The sequence below is a fragment of the Bos indicus x Bos taurus genome, chromosome 9, assembly GCF_003369695.1.
Source record: "Bos indicus x Bos taurus breed Angus x Brahman F1 hybrid chromosome 9, Bos_hybrid_MaternalHap_v2.0, whole genome shotgun sequence".
Classification (NCBI taxonomy): Eukaryota; Metazoa; Chordata; class Mammalia; order Artiodactyla; family Bovidae; genus Bos; species Bos indicus x Bos taurus.
Genome location: NC_040084.1, coordinates 76,077,837 through 76,097,040, shown reverse-complemented (window position 1 = coordinate 76,097,040; position 19,204 = coordinate 76,077,837). Strand labels below are relative to the sequence as shown.

The 19,204-nt window shown below is 40.2% G+C and overlaps 1 protein-coding gene across 2 annotated transcripts in view; it reads right to left on the bottom strand.

The window, feature by feature from the left end:
• ARFGEF3 (ARFGEF family member 3) overlaps positions 1 to 19,204 on the bottom strand; it is a 173,317-nt gene that overhangs the window by 81,805 nt on the left and 72,308 nt on the right. Inside the window, exons 6-8 of one of the 2 annotated variants that reach the window (XM_027551679.1) lie at positions 7,587 to 7,709; positions 4,306 to 4,348; positions 1,927 to 2,005 (exon numbers count right to left, since the gene is read on the bottom strand). In XM_027551679.1, the coding sequence (XP_027407480.1) occupies positions 1,927 to 2,005; positions 4,306 to 4,348; positions 7,587 to 7,709 (245 nt within the window). The remainder of the gene's footprint in view (positions 1 to 1,926; positions 2,006 to 4,305; positions 4,349 to 7,586; positions 7,710 to 19,204) is intronic. The other variant, XM_027551680.1, reaches the window with a different exon arrangement.

Genomic DNA, 19,204 nt, shown 5'->3' with positions numbered 1-19,204 from the left:
TAGCTTAATCCATACAAAAGCCCTAGAATATTTTATATTACTAATATTACATATTACTATTATGATTATAATGCAAATTAACAATATATTGAACTGTGTTATAATCAAGTATATTAATATTAAAATATTACTAGTATACTATTACAATATTATGGTATACTTCGATATTATTATTCAGTTCAGTTCAGTCACTAAGTCGTGTCTGACTCTTTGCAACCCCATGAATCGCAGCACACCAGGCCTCCCTGTCCATCACCAACTCCCAGAGTTCATTCAAACTCATGTCCATCGAGTGAGTCAGTGATGCCATCCAGCCATCTCATCCTCTGTCGTCCCCTTCTCCTCCTGCCCCCAATCCTCCCAGCATCAGAGTCTTCCAATGAGTCAACTCTTCACATGAGGTGGCCAAAGTACTGGAGTTTCAGCTTTAGCATCATTCCTTCCAAGTAACACCCAGGGCTGATCTCCTTTAGAATGGACTGGTTGGATCTCCTTGCAGTCCAAGGGACTCTCAAGAGTCTTCTCCAACATATTATTAATATAAAATAACATGATAATAACAACTAATTAGAGGATATATAAACTTAGAGTGGTTGAGATCTCTGATCAAAGTCAAGGCTAGTGAGGAGTAAAACACGGGTTTTTTAACTCCGGTAATCCAACAAAACTGGAGAAGGAAATAGCAATCCACTCCAGTACGCTTGCCTGGAAAATTCCATGGACTGGACACAGAGAGTCAGACACAACTGAGTGACTAACACGATCCAACAAAAATAATGCAGTTGAACCAACAGTAAACAAACTGTGATTTATCACAGCATTAGTCACTCAGTTGTGTCAGACTCTTTGCAACCCCATGGACTGCAGCACACCTGACTTCCCTGTCCTTCACTATCTCCTGGAGTTTGCTCAAACTTCTGTTCATTGAGTAGGTGATGCTATCCAACCATCTCATCCTCTGTTACCCCTTTCTCCTGCCTTCAATCTTTCCCAGCATCAGGGTCTTTTCCAATGAGTCAGTTCCTCGCATCAGGTGGCCAAAGTGTTGGAGCTTCAGCTTCAGTCCTTCCAATGAATATTTGGGTTGATTTCCTTTAGAACTGACTGGTGGTTGGATCTCCTTGTAGTCCAGGGGACTCTCAAGAGTCTCTATAATGGGATTGTTTCTCCCAGCTCATGACAATACATAAAATTCTACAGCAAAACCTTCTGAATTATCCAATGTCTAGTTTTCATTAAACAGTAATATGTCTTTTCCATTTCAAAGGGCACTTCAGAATCCTACTGTGTTGCAGTTAATTATATGTGTATCTGGTAGAGGTTTTCATCTCAACTTGGCAAATCTGGCCTTTTTATGATTTGTCTTTACTACAAATGCATAAGTTATCAACTTACTGCCTGGAGAGCTGGGGCAATGAACATCACAGATAACCTAATACCACTGATTAAACTGGCATGCAAATAAATGACAAGTATATAAAAGTCAGAATAACACAGTCTTTTAAAAGATAAGTGAGTGAGCTCACAGGCTCAGGAGATGTCAGAAAAAAATAAAAAATGACCACCCAGGCCTATCCTGCCATTTAGTAAAGGAGGAGAAAGGTCCAATAGTTTGATAAGAAGGCTCATTTAGAGTCATACACCTGGGATGAGCCAGGTTAGGACTAGCCCTCACATAGCTCTTAGCCAACATTCTTTCCACTAACCTCCATTAGAAATTTGCATCCTTCAGTAATCATGTTTGACCAAGTGGGCTTGCCCAAGATCACTGAATACACTTCTCAGGAATGACGGTGAATTTACGAATGGCAGGAGGCGGGGAAACCACTGTCCCTGTACTCTGCAACTCTAAGTGATGCTATGGGCAAAAGTTCGTTCAGAAGTAGGCCCTGAGCAGACCAGAGCACCAGTGTTGAAGGCACTTACTTGATGGCAGCTTGGAGCTTCTCACACAGAACAGTGAGCACGGAGACAAGGTCATCACAGAGGGACTCTACTGTTGACCCTTCAAAGAGAGGAGGCGACAGGCATTAGACATCGGCAGCAGAGCACTACAGGCTTACTCAACACTCCTTCCCATCCTCTGCTTTAGATACTTTCAACTGAAAAGATGATTTTCAGATGCTGAGCCTTCCTCAGGCCACCGAAAGCATCAGAGAGAATTAAATATCATCATTCCTTTCCAAGGTAAGACACTCAAAAGATAATCCAGGAAGGAAATACGAAACTATTAACTATAAGTAAAGTTCATTCACACTTAACGAAAGAAGATTTGGTTAATTTAAGAAACAACACAATTGATAACAATTTTCTCAATATTTAGGCCAGCAGACTATACATGTATCCCTTATTCTGATATCTTGAATTTCTGGGTCTTTTGAGCAGACTTGAGTTGTATCCTAGAGAGATAATCTACAGTGGCATGAAAGAAAGGTGGACTTTTCAAACTAGGAAACTAGGGAAAGGGGCAAAATAAGTTAGTCACCATCTCTACCTATTTCAGCTATTTGTCCCAGCGTCCTCAGGGTACACGACCTTTGTTGTTAAAGGAGCAACAGTCAGTGTCAGAAAAAATAATTTTCCCTCCAAACACGTTCATGTCCAGAATCTAGCAACAAAACTCCCACAGAATTGTACTGGAAAAAGACTGAACTTCAGAATCTGTTCAAGTCCTGGTCTACAGCTTGTTGACTGCATGAGCTTGGGTAAGCTTCAGTTTTGCTTCAATTAAGCTTAAGTTTTGCCTTTGGCAAGTGGGGTTCAATAATGTCTCAGCACTGCTAGGCCAAGGAAAGTAACAAGTGGAAGCATCTGCTTTTTTCAAATAAAAACCTGTGGAGATCTATACAAATGTGGCCAAGTATTTGAGGAATGTATAAATGCATGAATGGATGACCATGAGGTCAAAGAAGAGGGAGAAAAAAAATGCCAGGAGTGTTAAGAAGAAAAATAAAATTGAAAGATGGCAGGGAAATGAGAAATGGCTGATCCTCAGAATTTAAGATCTTAAATGCAAAAAAAAAAGAAAAAAGTTGAGAAATGATAAAGTGCAATGATAAAAGACAGTTTAAAATAAATGAAACCCATAAGGAATCCTGAAATTTAATTTTAGGTAAATTTCAAATTGAGTCCATCAATTTTTTACTGATACAATATTTAAATATGCATGCTTAACCAAGAGAACTTTGGTCTCTTTTTTAGTTTATAAAATCATCCTACATTAAAGTGAAAACATTGTGGGAACTGCAATAATCAAAAGAGATGAAAAATCTTGGCTCATACCACTAAGAGCTTTAAAAGGTGAAAAGACGCTGCAATACTTGTAGCCCAAGAATACAGGGAAGTGTGACAAAAACACACTCAAGCAATGCTTTAAAAGAAAATGATCTAAAACAGTAATTTCCTTTCATTTATTCTTTTTCTCCTAATTGTGGTTGTTTAGCTACTTCTTTTTCTTCCTTATATTTCCTTTTTCCTTTTCTCTCTACCCTACCCCTTTCTTCCATTAACTGGCAAAAATATCAAAGTAAAAATTTTTTTTTAACACTTAAAAAAATATTTATTTGACTGCACCAGGTCTTAGATGTGGCGCTTGGGATCTTCAGTCAGGGATTGAACCCGGGCCCCCTGTATTGGGAGTGTAGGCTCTTAGCCACTGGACCACTATGCAAGTACCCTCAACATTTTAAAAATTACTGAATAAAATCCTAGATAAAACTGATATTTTAGTTTTTCAATCAGATGATTTGAATTTTTCATCTCTTTTACGGAAAACAATACCATCAAACATTTTTAAGAAAGCAAAGTGCTTGTCTATTATAGTGGATATTTTTTCCTTTCCTATGAATCAGAATGAAAGTTCCTTACCTTGATTTTATTTGCTACTTAAACCTGGCTGTCTGTCCTTCCCTGTGAGATGACTTATTTTTCATAACAAAACTTCATAAACATCCAGGTGTAATAGCATTTGGTGCCAGTCAGATTTCTACCATTTTGTATTCCAGTTCTCATTTTAACAGTTAATGAACCTGACTTCATGAAGAGTAAAGTAACTACAAAACCAGCCTCCAACAGGAAGATGTGTGAAGTTAATTTCCCTGGCACAGTTGGAACAGGAACAGGTATGGCTGGGCACAGGATGTAGGAACAGAAGGAAACAATGGCTGATTAAAGCTAAGCAGAGCCAAGGAGAATGGGAAGCTAACCCAAGAGCTTTTACTCAGCCTTATATCTGCACACTGAGCACACAGTAGGTGTTCTTATACCCACTTTTTCAACTGAATGTGCAAAAATAAAATCCAATACCTTGACTCCTGAATTCCTGGGGGACATCCGGGTTTTCAATTATCTAGTAAGGGAGACACACACAGGACAGTTAGGAGATTCAGGCAAGAAAAATCTTGACTGTTCAACAATGGAAAGGTCTAGGAAACAAAATGTCATCTGAATGTTCTGGGCTCTGCTAACTTACCTAGGTGCACCTTCCAGCTCTTGATAGCATTTCAGTACTCATGGCACTTATGAAAAGGCTATTATGTCTGGAACCGAGTTATTATCAGTTTCAAAAATAACTCAGCCAAGAGTCCACAACTCCCTGGAAGTTTAAGCCCTATGGTGCACTAGATCATTCTAGGGTGTTGCAGAGCTATGACTGGGGGCAGTACCTGCCTAAACATGTGAGTTCTCTTTGCATAAAGAACAATTTGTCCCAAAGTCACAAATAGCACTCTGAGTGGCACCTAGTGAATACAGATTCTTAGTCATAAGCAGGATCAGTTTCCTGGACTTTGACGTACAGGTCCACAAGAGCTGCTGGTCAGAAGCACCAGCTTCCTATTTGAGGGGGGAGGGTATTAACTTTCAATTGTCTGACCAGACAGACCACTCCAGGTCACCACTAGGTAGACCTGGGACTATTAGGGTAGAGGCAGAACCTTGAGGGAAGGGAGAAGAGGAAGGAAGAGATATTTACTAGTAGTAAGACTTACTTCCCATTGTAGGGATAATTCAGTGACTACTGAGTTGAGAGCAGGAAGGCAGCCTTACCCCTTAGCACTGGGAGATAATAAGAAGGCATTTTTATGCCAATTAACTACCAGATATAAATTATTGCCACAGGGCTGATCTTTTTAAAGCTTGTTACAGGCACATATTTCTACTATTCTCTGTTCATAAATTTGTAAGCTCAGCAGCTTCCACAGAATTTTGGGGAAGTGTGATGTTAATGCCAACAGCTCAGTACATGGCTAAATATTAAGGTCAGAACAATGTTTTTTGGAAGAAATCAATCTGAATCATTTTTATGGAGAGGAGAACTACTATCTCCTACCCCCCAGATATTTACATATGGCATTTTTTCTTTTTAAAATGCTTAACAATAATTTAACAATGGCTTTTGTCAACGAAATAATTCAATAATAACACTTGATAGTAAATTCAGGGTTTCTGAGGATACAAAACAAAATCAAACTGAGTAATCTGCCCTGGGCATAGGGATGGGGAGGGGCTAGACATTAAGTTGATGATACATTTCATGCTAAGCTTTTGGCATTCTAGATTTATTTTCTTTCCACTGTCTTTAAGTCTTTCTAATTCTGAGATGGCCTGTGATGTGTTTCCAGTGACGGGTCATGCTAAGCACTATACACATCTCCTCCAAGTAATGCTAGTGTCCCGTGGGAGGACGTGCAGCCTCACCATTCCTGGGAACCACTCCCCTGTAATAGCTTTTTAAAATTAACCATTCTTAGGTAGTAAAACTTATGTCTCCCTCTACTAGACTTCAAATGTACTTCAAATATTAGCATCCTGAGAATCATGTTTTTCTGGGACACAAAAACATCTCCAGGGACCTACTGAGTAATAGAAAGGAAATTAACAGGAAACACTAATTTTCTATCTAATTTGGGATCTTGCCCCCGGATGGGGTGAGTCCAGATGGTCAGTGACAAGCAGGACCAGAAGGCTGATTAGCCACATTACACAGGATACAGGCACACAACCTTCCAGTTTCATCCAGACCTCTGCAACTATACCGGTCACCTTACCTGTCACTCTAACAGAAGAGCAAGATGAGCTAGAAATCAGTCTTTTTACTTAAAACCTAAAATTCTCCTACTTAAAAATTTCAAAGTATAATTAAACTAATATAAATGAAATCACTTTGAGAATACAAAGTTTCATTTTAATGCTTCATCTTAAAACATTACTGTTATAGTATTTCCCATCACATTGCCACCTAGCAAGGATGGAATGTGACTGTATACTAATATAAGGACTCTCAACATTTTAGGTTTATTTCCATTAAAAATACATTTTTCTCTTAATGCTTTCTACTTACAGACTTGAATTTCTTTTAAACTAATATTTCTACAGCATCCTGTTCAAAACCCTAGTATAAACAAAATAGTTTTTAACAAAGAGAAAGCTAATGTAATAAAAATATCTCAAGTTTAAACAATTTTTTAAGAGAAATTTAGGCTTTAGATATAGCAAACAAAAAATCAGTTTCCGCTCCCCCCCTCCAGATTAGTGTTTTATTTTTTTAAACACTGGCTGCCAGATCACATGTTAATAACTTGGACTGGACTCAGTAAGGAGACCAAGGCATTTGTTCTGGCTCTTTCATTGATAAGCTCATTAACTTTAGATTTCAATTTCACCTCTCTGGGCTTCATCTTCCCCACTTGTTTTTCTAAGGAATAAAAGAATTTGACCAGATAATCTCTAATGTTTCACTCAACTCCATAATTTTCTAAAAATTAGAAAATAATTGAAGTTAAAAATCAGAAATAGTTGAAGTTAAATATGAACTCTTCATTTCTATAATTTCTGAGATATTCTGAATTGCTGCTGGAGATATTCTATTCTAAAATAATAACAAGTGTTCATTCAGAATACTTTTTGCAAATTTTAAAAAATTTTAATCTCAGTTATTAGAGACAGACTTAAAAAAAAAAAACAACACCAGTTTTGAAGAGGAATCATCTCATTAACATTCCCAGAAGATAATATATACAAAAAGCTGATTACATTTACATTTTTTCCCAGGAATGCTCATTTTAAACAATCTGCTCAAGTTAAGAGCAAAAAGCTCAAGTGGGCTCTGATGACAGAGAGAAGATAAATTCAGATTCTTCACTGCCACACTCTTTTATTTCACAAAGAGAAACATATACCCCAAGTTTCAAGTTGCATACTTAACTGCCAGTAATTTTTCTTAATTTTGAATTTACTTGAGTGTTTAATACATCACAATATTTTTATATAAAATTGTTCAATCTGTGATATTTAGAACACGATTTTAAAAGAAAAGTGAGTTTTAAAATAATGACTAAAACAATAACCAAAACCACAAGGAAAAATCTCTCTTTAAACTTTGGAGGGAAACAGGCAAAAACATATTTAAAGAGTTTAATTTATATAAATAAAAGTTCAAATGAACCAAGCCAGCCCTTCCTAATGTTTCAGTAGGAAGCAGCCCTGGCGGGGGAGGGGAGAGCACAGAAGATGTGGGACACTCATCATGCGATTACACAGAGTCACTGGCAAGACCGGGATGAACGTGTGGGTACCGAGAGGCTCACCGTGTTCTCCTGCCTTTGTCGTAACTGTAAAGTCAAGTCACTCAGCATTTGACTGAGAGTTGCCCGCACAGCAGTGTTTATACTACGCTGGTGACAGCTACATATGTATGTTTCAATGCACACCTGGTAAAGAAATAAGATAGCAACATACACACTCTGTAGATATCAGTTCATTACCAACATGCTTTGGAAGTAATTGGAGGGGATGTTAAATCCCTCTTAAATAGAAAGTCAGCCTGATTGAGGACTAGTTATCAATGAGTGCTATTAAATATTTTAAGTCCCTGGGAATTTGTTTTTAATCATAGAGGAAAAGTAATCTTTCTCTAAAGACAATCACTCTTCAAAGCTTACTATTCTGAGCATCACAGAAGAATGCAAATAAGTGATTTTTAGATTAAAAAAACAGTTCTATCCAAAACAAACTCAGGTGGCTGGAAATTAATCAGGAAAAATTCTCTCCATGGCAAAATAGGAACAGAATTTATTAACTCCTGAGTTGGGGAAAAGGGTTAATGAATCCCTTTCTCCTCTATAAACAAGTTTAACCTTGGATTAACTCTCTGTGTTCTTTTGGAAACCTGATAAAGGTGGGACACATCAGCTGTGTTACTAGGCAGTATGACTTAGGGTAAAAATGTCCCCCCGATTACTAAGCTGCATCTGAATTTAGAAAACTGTGAACAAATTATAAAAACCTGGTGAGAAGTTTCCTTGGGTAGCTCTTGTCACTGAGGGAACTCTGCCAGCTCAACTCATGGAGTTGTTACAGAATATTGGTTCCTACACAGTTGAAACCTGGGGCTCCAAATCCAAGGTGACTCTGCACCCACAGAGATGGCTCTTATCTTTTTGCTCCTAAGCTGGCATTTGAGAGCCAGAGACTGGCCTCTGGACTGTAGCAAGGACTCCTGTGAAAGATAAATGCCTGCCCGTGTCCTGTTTCTATTCCCTGTCCTAGATTCTGCTAAGCAAACATAAAGCCAGTTGTGATCTACTGCTGCTGCTGCTGCTAAGTCGCTTCAGTCGTGTCCAACTCTGTGCAACCCCATAGACGGCAGCCCACCAGGCTCCTCCGTCCCTGGGATTCTCCAGGCAAGAACATTGGAGTGGGTTGCCATTTCCTCCTCCAATGCATGAAAGTGAAAAGTGAAAGTGAAGTCGCTCAGTCGTGTCCGACTCCTAGCGACCCCATGGACTGCAGCCCACCAGGCCCCTCCATCCATGGGATTTTCCAGGCAAGAGTACTGGAGTGGATTGGGTCTTGCAAATCTGAATGTCTAGTTGAACATTAGACAACTCCCTGAAGGCTGCAGCATGGAGAAGTCCCAATTTGAGGGGGAAAATCCCTCATTTGATGGTAACGATGTTAAATGGCATGGCTTTTCAGATTTTATTGCCTCTAATTCTTTTAGAAGCTATAGGAATGGACAATAAATGCATGCTTTAAAATTTTTCCCACTTTTTCCTCTCCATAAAGTATGTCATCCTTTTCATTTCCCAAGCATATTTAGTCCCACAAAAAGGAATAAAGGGGGGCTTCCCTGGTGGCTCAGTGGTAAAGAATCCGCCTGCCAATGCAGGAGACACGGGTTCAATTCCTGATGTGGGAAGATCCCACACGCTGTGGAGCAGCTAAGCCTGTGTACCCAAACTATTAAGCCTGTGCTCTAGAGCCTGGGAACTGCAGCTAGTGAAGCCGGAGCACCCGAGAGCCCAGGCTCCACAACAAGAGAAACCACTGCAATGAGAAGCCTGTGCACCATGACTAGAGAAAAGCCTGAGCAGCAACAGAAACTCAGCACAGCCAAAAATAAAGCTGAAAAAAAGGGGGGGGGATTTAATATACCTTGATTACTTTTCTAGGAGTAACTTCAAGACTGCAATGACAATAATAGGGTTCTCACCCAAAGTGAAAGTGAAGTTGCTCAGTTCTGTCTGACTCTTGGCGACCCCATGGACTGTAGCCTACCAGGTTCCTCTGTCCATGGGATTCTCCAGGCAAGAGTACTGGAGTGGGTTGTCATTTCCTTCTCCAGGGAAGGCAAGTTTAATTTGATAACTGATAACTGAGATGGGGGAGAAACTCAATGTGAACCTTTGCTGCTGCTACTGCTTAAGCTAGACCTTTCTGTTAGGCCTCATTATTAAAAATCTTTTTGTAAAATTAACTAGGTAAAAGCAAATATTTCCTAGCAGTTTAATTTACCTCCTATTGAATGCTTGATATTCCAAATGAGCTGTGAAAACTCAAAAATGTATTTGGAAGTTGGCTTAGATTAATTTAAGTTAAAAAATAAGGGCAAATTCCAAAATATATTTGTCAAATTACCATTTTAGGGTATATCAGTTTTAAACTCATTTTTTCAAACAATCATGGATTATAATGTACCTGAAAGTAGAATTTATATGTACTTAGAAAAAAAGTGTTTTAATCTTGAAAGACTTTTACTTTTGCATGTGATGAAATAGTTTAAAAATTGTGAAAATACATCTGAGTGTGATATTTCACTATGATGAAACCAAATTCTCCACAGTGTAATTAGGCACACTCACGAAGGCAATGGCACCCCACTCCAGTACTCTTGCCTGGAAAATCCCATGGACGGAAGAGCCTGGTAGGCTGCAGACCATGGGGTCTCGAAGAGTCAGACACTACTGAGTGACTTCACTATCACTTTTCACTTTCCTGCATTAGAGAAGGAAATGGCAACCCACCCCAGTGTTCTTGCCTGGAGAATCCCAGGGACGGGGGAGCCCGGTGGGCCGCTGTCTATGGGGTCGCACAGAGTCGGACATGACTGAAGTGACTTAGCAGCAGCAGCATATTATTTATACCTTAAGATCTAACAGTTTTCTTTAAATCTTATACTCTCCCAAGAAATCTTTATAACTGTTGATCTTTAAGCTCTCTAAGCGCTGACATTATAAATTTAAGGGGGAATTTTAGCTTAGAAGCATTAAGAGATTAACTATCTGGAGAGCTGAACTACACACTTCATATAAACATGATTTTCCTGAATATGGAGAGCCATTTATAGCTTTCTTTAAAAAACTCTATCAGGACCTTTAGACCCAAGAAAGAACGCACGCATGAAGAACGGGATCTGAAGAAACACAAACAGTGCTGTCAACAGATGAGCTTCATAAATAATCAATATATTTCTATGAGTTTTTAGTGTTACCATCATTTTTAATGTTTAGCTGTTATTATTACACATACAAAATGGGACATGACTTACTCCAAGAGGCATTTTATAAAGGGAAAGGTAGGCATGTTTAGTTTGCTTTGAAAAAAGATTAATCTAAGGAGCTCATTCTACTAAAGCTGTGAACATAAATACTGTTTATGACAAAGGGTATCCCTTTAAACATAAAAATGATCATGTAACTGATATCATTTTCTTCAGGTACTCAGAAAGAGATGCTTTAACAGCTATCCTGACATCCTCTAAAGTTTCTTAAACTTGTTGTATTAATAATTAATTGGTAAATCAGTAAGGTCTGCAGAACTAGGGTTTCCATAATAAACCTGACCACTGTAATTCAAGGCCAGTGATTTTTCACTTTGTGCATGTCTTTCTTCCTCTCCCTCAGGACAGTGCTAAGATGAGCACACTGAATCAGAGAAGCTCAGAGAATACTATGTCCAAAATCAGGCCGAGTTTCTGGGACGGGACTCATCAATCTCTTTTCATATCTCCAATATCAGTTCTATCTCCCCACGCCCTTTGCTTTTGAGGTGCAGAACTGACACTTCAGAAGCTTCAGTTCTGCACCTTGACCAGAGGCCTAAAGGGCAAGTCAAATACCTCGTGAAAAGCCACAGGCCGTGGATCACCAGGGGAGGCACAAAGACACAGGGCAGTGAGGAGTGTCGTAAGGGACATTTTGATCATTTCATGCATTTGTGGACATCCAGCTTTATGGCATGCGAAACACAACTGAGGGCAAAAACATACGTCATTAACGATGCAAAACAGACCCCAAAACAGAAGGAAAAAGAACAAGAAAACACAAGTCTGCAAGCCATACATAAGCAATGCAAATTTCAGATTATCAAGTCAGTAGACTGATAAATAACAGTACTAGGTTACAACCATGGTGGAATAACTATTAAATATGAAGCAGCATAGTGGAATGTAGCAGATAGTCAATACACATTAACCAAAGGGATAAGACATTTTTAAGAAGCTGCCACAGTAGAAGTTTGCTTAGCTTTACAAAGTGCATATGCCCTTCACGTTATTGAACTGTGCTTTTACCTTCTCTTTCCTATCTGAATGGGGTTAGCAGCATAGCTTTGTTAAAACAGTGCATGGTACTGACTGTTAGTCAAGAGCAGAGCTAGTATGTTTCTGATTGGAAAATTTTATGGAGATGACAATTTATGTAATTAAGAAATAGAAAGGATCAGAGATTAAGTAAGCTACAAAAAAGCACAAATGTCTCTTATGTGAATGTTTGTTGATCACAGTAGGATCAATAGAAATTTTGATTATTACTATAAGTCTAAACTCTACATTGCATCATGGTAACAGCTCAGTAGCTCTGCCGTTTCCAGGTAAACAGCAGTAACGGGTGGATATGTGACAGGAGGCACCTCATCAAATGCAAGCACACAGGCATACACACATAAATACACACAGACAGAGCAAACTGAAGTTGCTTTATTATTATTAAGAAATAGCTATGTAAGTAAATCTAGTCTCATGCTTGGGTAGGGAAATTTGCTGGTCTTCCTTTTGTATCTCAACTTACAAGGAAATTCTTAAAGTGCCCAGGGATATACAAAAAACTGACTATGACTTTGTTCTTCCTCCTTCATGTTCTTCTTGGCTTCAGCTGGCATATTAAAATAGCTTAGGACACCTAAACCCATCAATTCCTGTACCTTTTCAGGCAGAGCCTTCTGCTTCGTCTACAGAAAGTCTACTAAACTCTATCCTCTGTCCAATGAACCAACCCGAAAGGAAGCAGAGGGGACCCCTGCATTGCTCCACGCGTCTTTTAACTCCAGATAAGTTGTTCAAGAGCCACACAAATCAGAGGTTAAAGGAAAGTGCTGAATTTCTTGCAAAGGACTAGTTTGTGCAAAGCCCATCTCTGGCAGGAAGTAACCAAAGAACAGACACCCCACAGGAGTCAAACCAGAGTCAAACCAGCAAAGAGACTGGCCCATGAAGAAGGAAGGAGTTTCTGGAAGGAAAAGTGGAGAAGCTCCTTAGAATGGGGTTTCCTCACTCCAGTAGCCTCAGCTGGTTTAAAGCAATGGGCCAGCTCCCTTGGCTGAATTTTGCCAGGAGGTGGGGCTACCCCTCCCAAGTCCTAAAGGGAACATGACAAATAAGATGCTTCCAAGATAAAAAGTACACAGGTGACCTGGTCCATTTCCCTGGATTGTATCTGGAGACCTTCAGCTCCTTAATTGTAAAATATCTTATTCAAGGTATGGCTCAGAAATAATGCTATCACTGTGTAGAGTTAAAAAAAAAAAAAGAATCACTAGAATCATTGAATATTTATGAGAAGTCAGCCCAATTAAAAAAATTCTTTAGTGATACCTAGAACCATTACATCAGAACCTTTGGCAGCAGGTCTTGATTTTCAGTGTTTTTTAAGTTCCCTGGGGGTAACAAGTGAACTGTGTTAAACGTCTATCCTCTGATGGTAATCAAATGCTCAGAAAAGATAAACTGAGTATGAGTGTGTAAAGATACCCAAACAAGTGGCATATGCCTAATGATCACTTTAACCTACAGTCACAAAAATAGTAAAATGTATCAGTACTTCTGCTTCACATGTAAAACCACCATACAGCCATTCTCTAAATGCCTTGGTAAAGTGGATAAGAATCCCAAGAATTTCAGTTGGTTGCTACATTAATATAGCAAGATTTCACTAACATTTTCTAAGACTGAGGGTATCTAGGAGGCAATATAGCATAGTGATTAATGGCACATATTCAAAGCCTAGATTTGAATATCTAAAATTTTTTCAACATTGGTTTTTATTTATGAACAAATCAACATAAAATAAGTCCAGATGGCAGTGCGAGGAGCTGTGCTGCTGACCTGCTTACAAAGGAAACATGTGGACAGTGGAGTGGGTGCAGTCAGACTTCAGCCTGGAGACCCCTTCCTCCCATCCACCTTAGGGTCTTCCTGACCTAAAGTCACTGGGCAAGCAAATTAACCTCCCTTTCTTTGGGATTCTTTATATAGTTGGGTTATGGTAAAGATCAAAAGAGGATGTGTGGGAAATACTACTTATTGGCATGCCCTAGGAATGCAACCATCAGTAGTTACCATTATTAACCACTGTTTTGGAATTAAGGGATGGAGGCTGGATGGAATGAAAACACGGGAGATTCCTGAAAGTAAAATCTTAAAGAGGAAAAAAAAAAGTCCTTGAGAGAGACTCTGCTTGAGCTTGATAACATGCTATAGGATCAAAGACTAGAAGTTTTCCATGACTAAGATCAAACCAGCAAATAAATATTAACAAATGAGGCTTTCTCGTGTAGAAAAATCCCACAGAGCTGCCTTTACCAGGCATGAAAACATGCTCCAAATCTTACCAATGAAACAATAGTATCATTAACCATCTTCAATTCAGCTTCACAGAGCTTCAGGCTATAGCACCACCTCTTCCTTTAACCCTAAGGCCTTGGCAATTTTTACTCTGATAGTTTTTCCTATATTAAAGTAACTACCCTCAGAACACTCAACACGTCTGCTAACTTGAACAGAACAGTAAGAGAAATACTAAGGGTCTCGCTTTCAAACAATAAAAGAATTTTTATCCATATGGAGTTTCAGTAATGATCATTCATGAAATTAAACAGAAAACATGTTGGCTGTTTCATAGCTGTCCAATTCTAAATTCATTTCATATTTCTTATTCCTCCTGCATCACAGAAGACCCTATTCTGAAAAACTGTCATCACTGCCATTTAATTAAGCAAGTTAAAGTTAGACACACAAATGAAGGCTGCCTTCTTATTTACATTTTCAGCGCTTAATGATCCTTTTATAGTTTCAGCAGTACCTTAGGAAAACAACATCATTTTTCATACTTAAGTACACATTTCATTTCCTGATCAACAGGTTCCAGGGTAAGCACTGTTCTGCAGTAAATAGTCAATGCAGACCAGATTAAGAAAGAAGAATGTGTGAATTCTTCCCCTAACATTTTCACAGGTGATTTAAATGATTTATTTTAAGGTGTTTTTATAAATTGTTTCCCTAGCTATATCTAAAGTGACAATAGGAGAAAAGATTTTTTAAGTGAAAGACTTATTTTTTATGAGAAATTAAACTACAATCAAGAAAGCTTCCAAGAGCTAAGTGGTAGTTTTAGGCTGAAATGTCCTGCTTTAAAAATAGTTGCAGATTTTTCAAGGGCTAAATTAGCAGGTGGAAAGCATGTGAGAATCTGCAAAATCACTGGGTCTCACTATGTCTACAGAACACCATTATTTTTGTGGCAGTCTCCTTTGTAGTTCATTCTTCTTGTTGATGAAAAATTATTTCTTAAGCAGTTTCCATGGTGAAAAACCAAACGGCTGTAAGCTATTTTGCCAATTTCAGGAAATATACAATGAAGGCAAATTAAGAAAAATGCTTATTCCTATCAGGCGTATCTGAAGTAAACAATGATTTCAAATAATTCTACTACTATCCTTTCTTAAATTACACAAGCATCATTCATTTAATAATCTACCATCTGTAATGACTGATCCATAAACTTGAGAAATGGAATACTTCCTGCCACATCAGTAAACAAGGATGTCTCAGTGACTGGCAACTGCAGCCACCATGGATGATGACCTGGTGAACCCCGGGGTGTTCTCTCGAATACCTGCCATTTGGCAGCCATCAAACTGCAGTCACTCCTAACAGTGAGCCCTAAGGAAACTCAGGATGTGGAAACACAGGATACTGGCTCCAGATAGGTAAGGCACTTATCACACGAATGAATTCAGTGAGCCCAGACTCTAGCACCTTCCCATATCTAGAAAAGCACTAAATTCCTTAACTTGACATATCTGGTTTCTTTAAATTAACAGTAATCTTTTGATGTTCCCAACTACCTGCCCTTTGTTGCAAAACTCCTCTATATCTTAGCCTCTCCCCTCACCTCCTCAGAACAATTTCCCAGAGATATCTGAGACTTTGTGTCCCAGGCTACAGTCCTCATTTTGCCCCAAATAATACTTAACTCCCAACTCTCACATTGTGCAATTTTTTTTCAACAAGCTTATATTTATAAGTTGTTCTTAGGCTTTTCATATAAACAGATCTACTCCATACTTGTCTTATGCCAGATTATATAAATATGGATTGGGGTAGGAGGCATATTTTTACAAGTTAACAGTGGGCCTTATTGGCGAAAACATACCCTCAGAAGGAACAATGGCAGATTAAATCATTAAAAGCATTTAAAAAATATGCTTGATATATATCAAGCAATGACAAACGGGAAGGAGAAAATGTGGACAGGGTTTAGCAGAACATGAAGAAAGACAAGGGAAATTAGAAGAATCAAAATCCTGCACTTACAAGGTGGCCACCATTAAGAGGATGTTATTGCTGGTGGGAGTCCCTACTTCATGGGGGTGGCTCGATTCGCCATGGCAAAAAGGCATGACAGCTCTCACCTAGGTCTTAGCAGAATGCTATCTTTAGATCTCATTTTAATGAGATTATACCATTATTCACTTATGGCAGTGCTTCTCAAAGTTTAATACCCTTATGAATCACATGGGATATCTTATTACAAGGCAGATTCTTATTCAGAGGTCTGGGTTGAGGTTCAAGGATCTGCATTTCTAATAAGCTCCCAGGCATCTGCCAAGTGGATCACACTTGAGGTTGTAGAGCCTCTCAACTCCTTTCAATATGGTTTTACACCACAGCTTGTTGGACAGAACAGTAACTATCAGGGCAATGATTCTCAACTTGACTTCTACAGTAGACTCAGCCAGTAAAAGTGAAAAAAGTGCAAGTGTTAGTCACTCAGTCGTTTCCAACTCTTTGCAACCCCATGGACTGCAGCCTGCCAGGCTCCTCTGTCCATGGGATTCTCCATGCAAGAACAGTGGAGTGGGTTGCCATTCCCTTCCCAGGGATCAACCAGGGGCTTCACAAAATTTGTACACCCAGGTCCCTTCAAGATCAAAACACTCAGAATTCCTAAGGTGACCCTAGGCGCCTTATTTTCACTAATACTTCCCAGGTGATTCAAATATGTAGGCTTTGAGGAAAACCACCAACATAAAAGTAGGGCCTCCAATGTTATGTAACTGTAAGTAGCCCATACATAAGAGAATTCATTTTGGGAGGGTAAAGAGAAGTCAAAATTTAATCAAGTAACTACTGAAAATAGCCAGCCTTGTTCAGGAACCTGTGCAACCTTGCGGAAGCCTGTCTTTTGTTCTGATCTTCAGTTTTCGTTTGTAGTGAACTGAGGCACAGTATTCCCTTCATAAAAAGATCTATTTTAAAGATAAAAGGCAAGATCAATGCTGTGTCTGCAGAGTGCTCACCCCGGGAGTGGTCTGGATGAAGGGAGGGGCAGCCCCTTGGAGGATTACCACCAACTTCCTTGAGGCAAACGTTAAGGGTCCCTGTAAGTAGCTCTTCCATGACCAGACTATGAAACACGTTCTATAGGATGTAGAGACTGAAAGCTCAGTCATGCCAACCAGTCTTGCTTCCCGGGTCTATCACTTCCTAGGTGTGTAGCTTGGAAAGTTAGTGGATCTCTCTCTGTGCCAGCTGCCTTATCTGTAAAACACAGATAATCAATAGCTCCTGCTTCACAGTACTGTTGTGCAGTTAATATGATTTAATACAGGGAAAATTCTTAGAATGGTGCCTTGCAGAGAGTAAGCACTGATGCTGCTAAGTCACTTCAGTCGTGTCCGACTCTGTGCAACCCCATAGACGGCAGCCCACCAGGCTCCCCCGTTCCTGGGATTCTCTAGGCAAGAACACTGGAGTGGGTTGCCATTTCCTTCTCCAATGCATGAAAGTGAAAAGTGAAAGTGAAGTCGCTCAGTCGTGTCCGACTCTTTGTGACCCAGTGGGCTGCAGCCTACCAGGCTCCTCCGCCCATGGGATTTTCCAGGCGAGAGTACTGGAGTTGGGTGCCATCGCCTTCTCTGAGAGTAAGCACTAAATATGTGTTAAAAGCAGCCATGTAACACTTTGAGTATAAGCACTTGTTTCTTTTTTACATTATTTATTTATTTATTTCTGGCTGTGCTGGGTCTTCACTGCTGTGTGGGCTTTCTCTAGTTATGACAAGCGGGGGTTACTCCATAGTTGCAGTGCATGGGGTTTCCCTTGCAGTGGCTTCTTCTCTTGTTGCAGAGCATGGGCTCTAGGGCTCAGGTTCAGTAGTTGTGGCATGTGGGCTCAGCAGTTGCAGCTCTCAGGCTCTAGAGCAAAGGCTCAACAGTTGTGGGCTTAACTGCTCTGTAGCACACGAGATCTTCCTACACCTGGGATCAAACCCGTGTCTCCTGCATTAGCAGGCGGATTCTTTACCACTGAGCCACCAGGGAGGCCCCCTGTAGTTATCTCTTGTCACTACAAGCGATGTTATGCTTTCAAGCCTCCTCAGAATGATCAGTTCTGAGAGGGAATGGCCACAGCAAGCAGTGAACCCAGATACTCTTAGCTAATACCTGATCAAGTACACTGAGTTGCAGCCAAGCCTGGTGGATAAAAGATCCACTGTTCTCAGCAGGAGAATAGTTTCCAGGGGGTTTCCATTACTGGCTTTTGATCAGGGCTGCTGGATTAAGTGAGGCCCTGGCACTGGCACCTGCCTGCTCGTGGTGCTCCTGGATGACAGCCTCTCTTGGCAGACTGGCATGTAGATGTCCTCCCCCAGGGACCGGCCAGCTGCAAGAGCTGGATTCTTACTCCCCTGAACTTGGTGTCCATGCCAGGTCCAGGCTAGCAAGGAGGAGCTATTCTGCACACTGCCATTTATCAAAAGCACTTTGAAGTGGTGATGATTATGGTCCTTACAAAGCAGTCTCCATCCCCCTGCTGATGCTGGACAATCTGCCCCTCTGTCCAGTCACCAGAGAGGAGCTGGGCATTGAAGCTAGGCCTGGGGGAACCTGCAGTCTCAGCTGTTAAGGTCTACGTGGGCAGGGAGGTGGTAGGACCTTCTGGTGGGTCTGTACGAGAGGCACAGCCTAAAAACATCCTCTGGAACACTAGTACTTAGTGAAGTTGCTCAGTTGTGTCTGACTCTGCAATCCCATGGACTGTAGTCTACCAGGCTTCTCTGTCCATGGGATTTTCCAGGCAAGAGTACTGGAGTGGGTTGCCATTTCCTTCTCCAAGGGATCTTCCTGACCCAGGGATCGAACCCAGGTCTCCTGCATTGCAGGCAGACGCTTTACCCTCTGAGCCACCTGTCAAATACCAGATGAAAAGTTTCCTTTTACGATCCTTACCAAGTCCTTCCTTCAGAGGAATACAGTCCCAAGCCCCCATCCTGAACTAGAAATCAGAGCTAGCACTGGAAGTAAGGCATTTTTCTTTGAAGGTCTGACCCCTGCTTTGGGACCTTCAAGCTGATGTTCTGCTGGA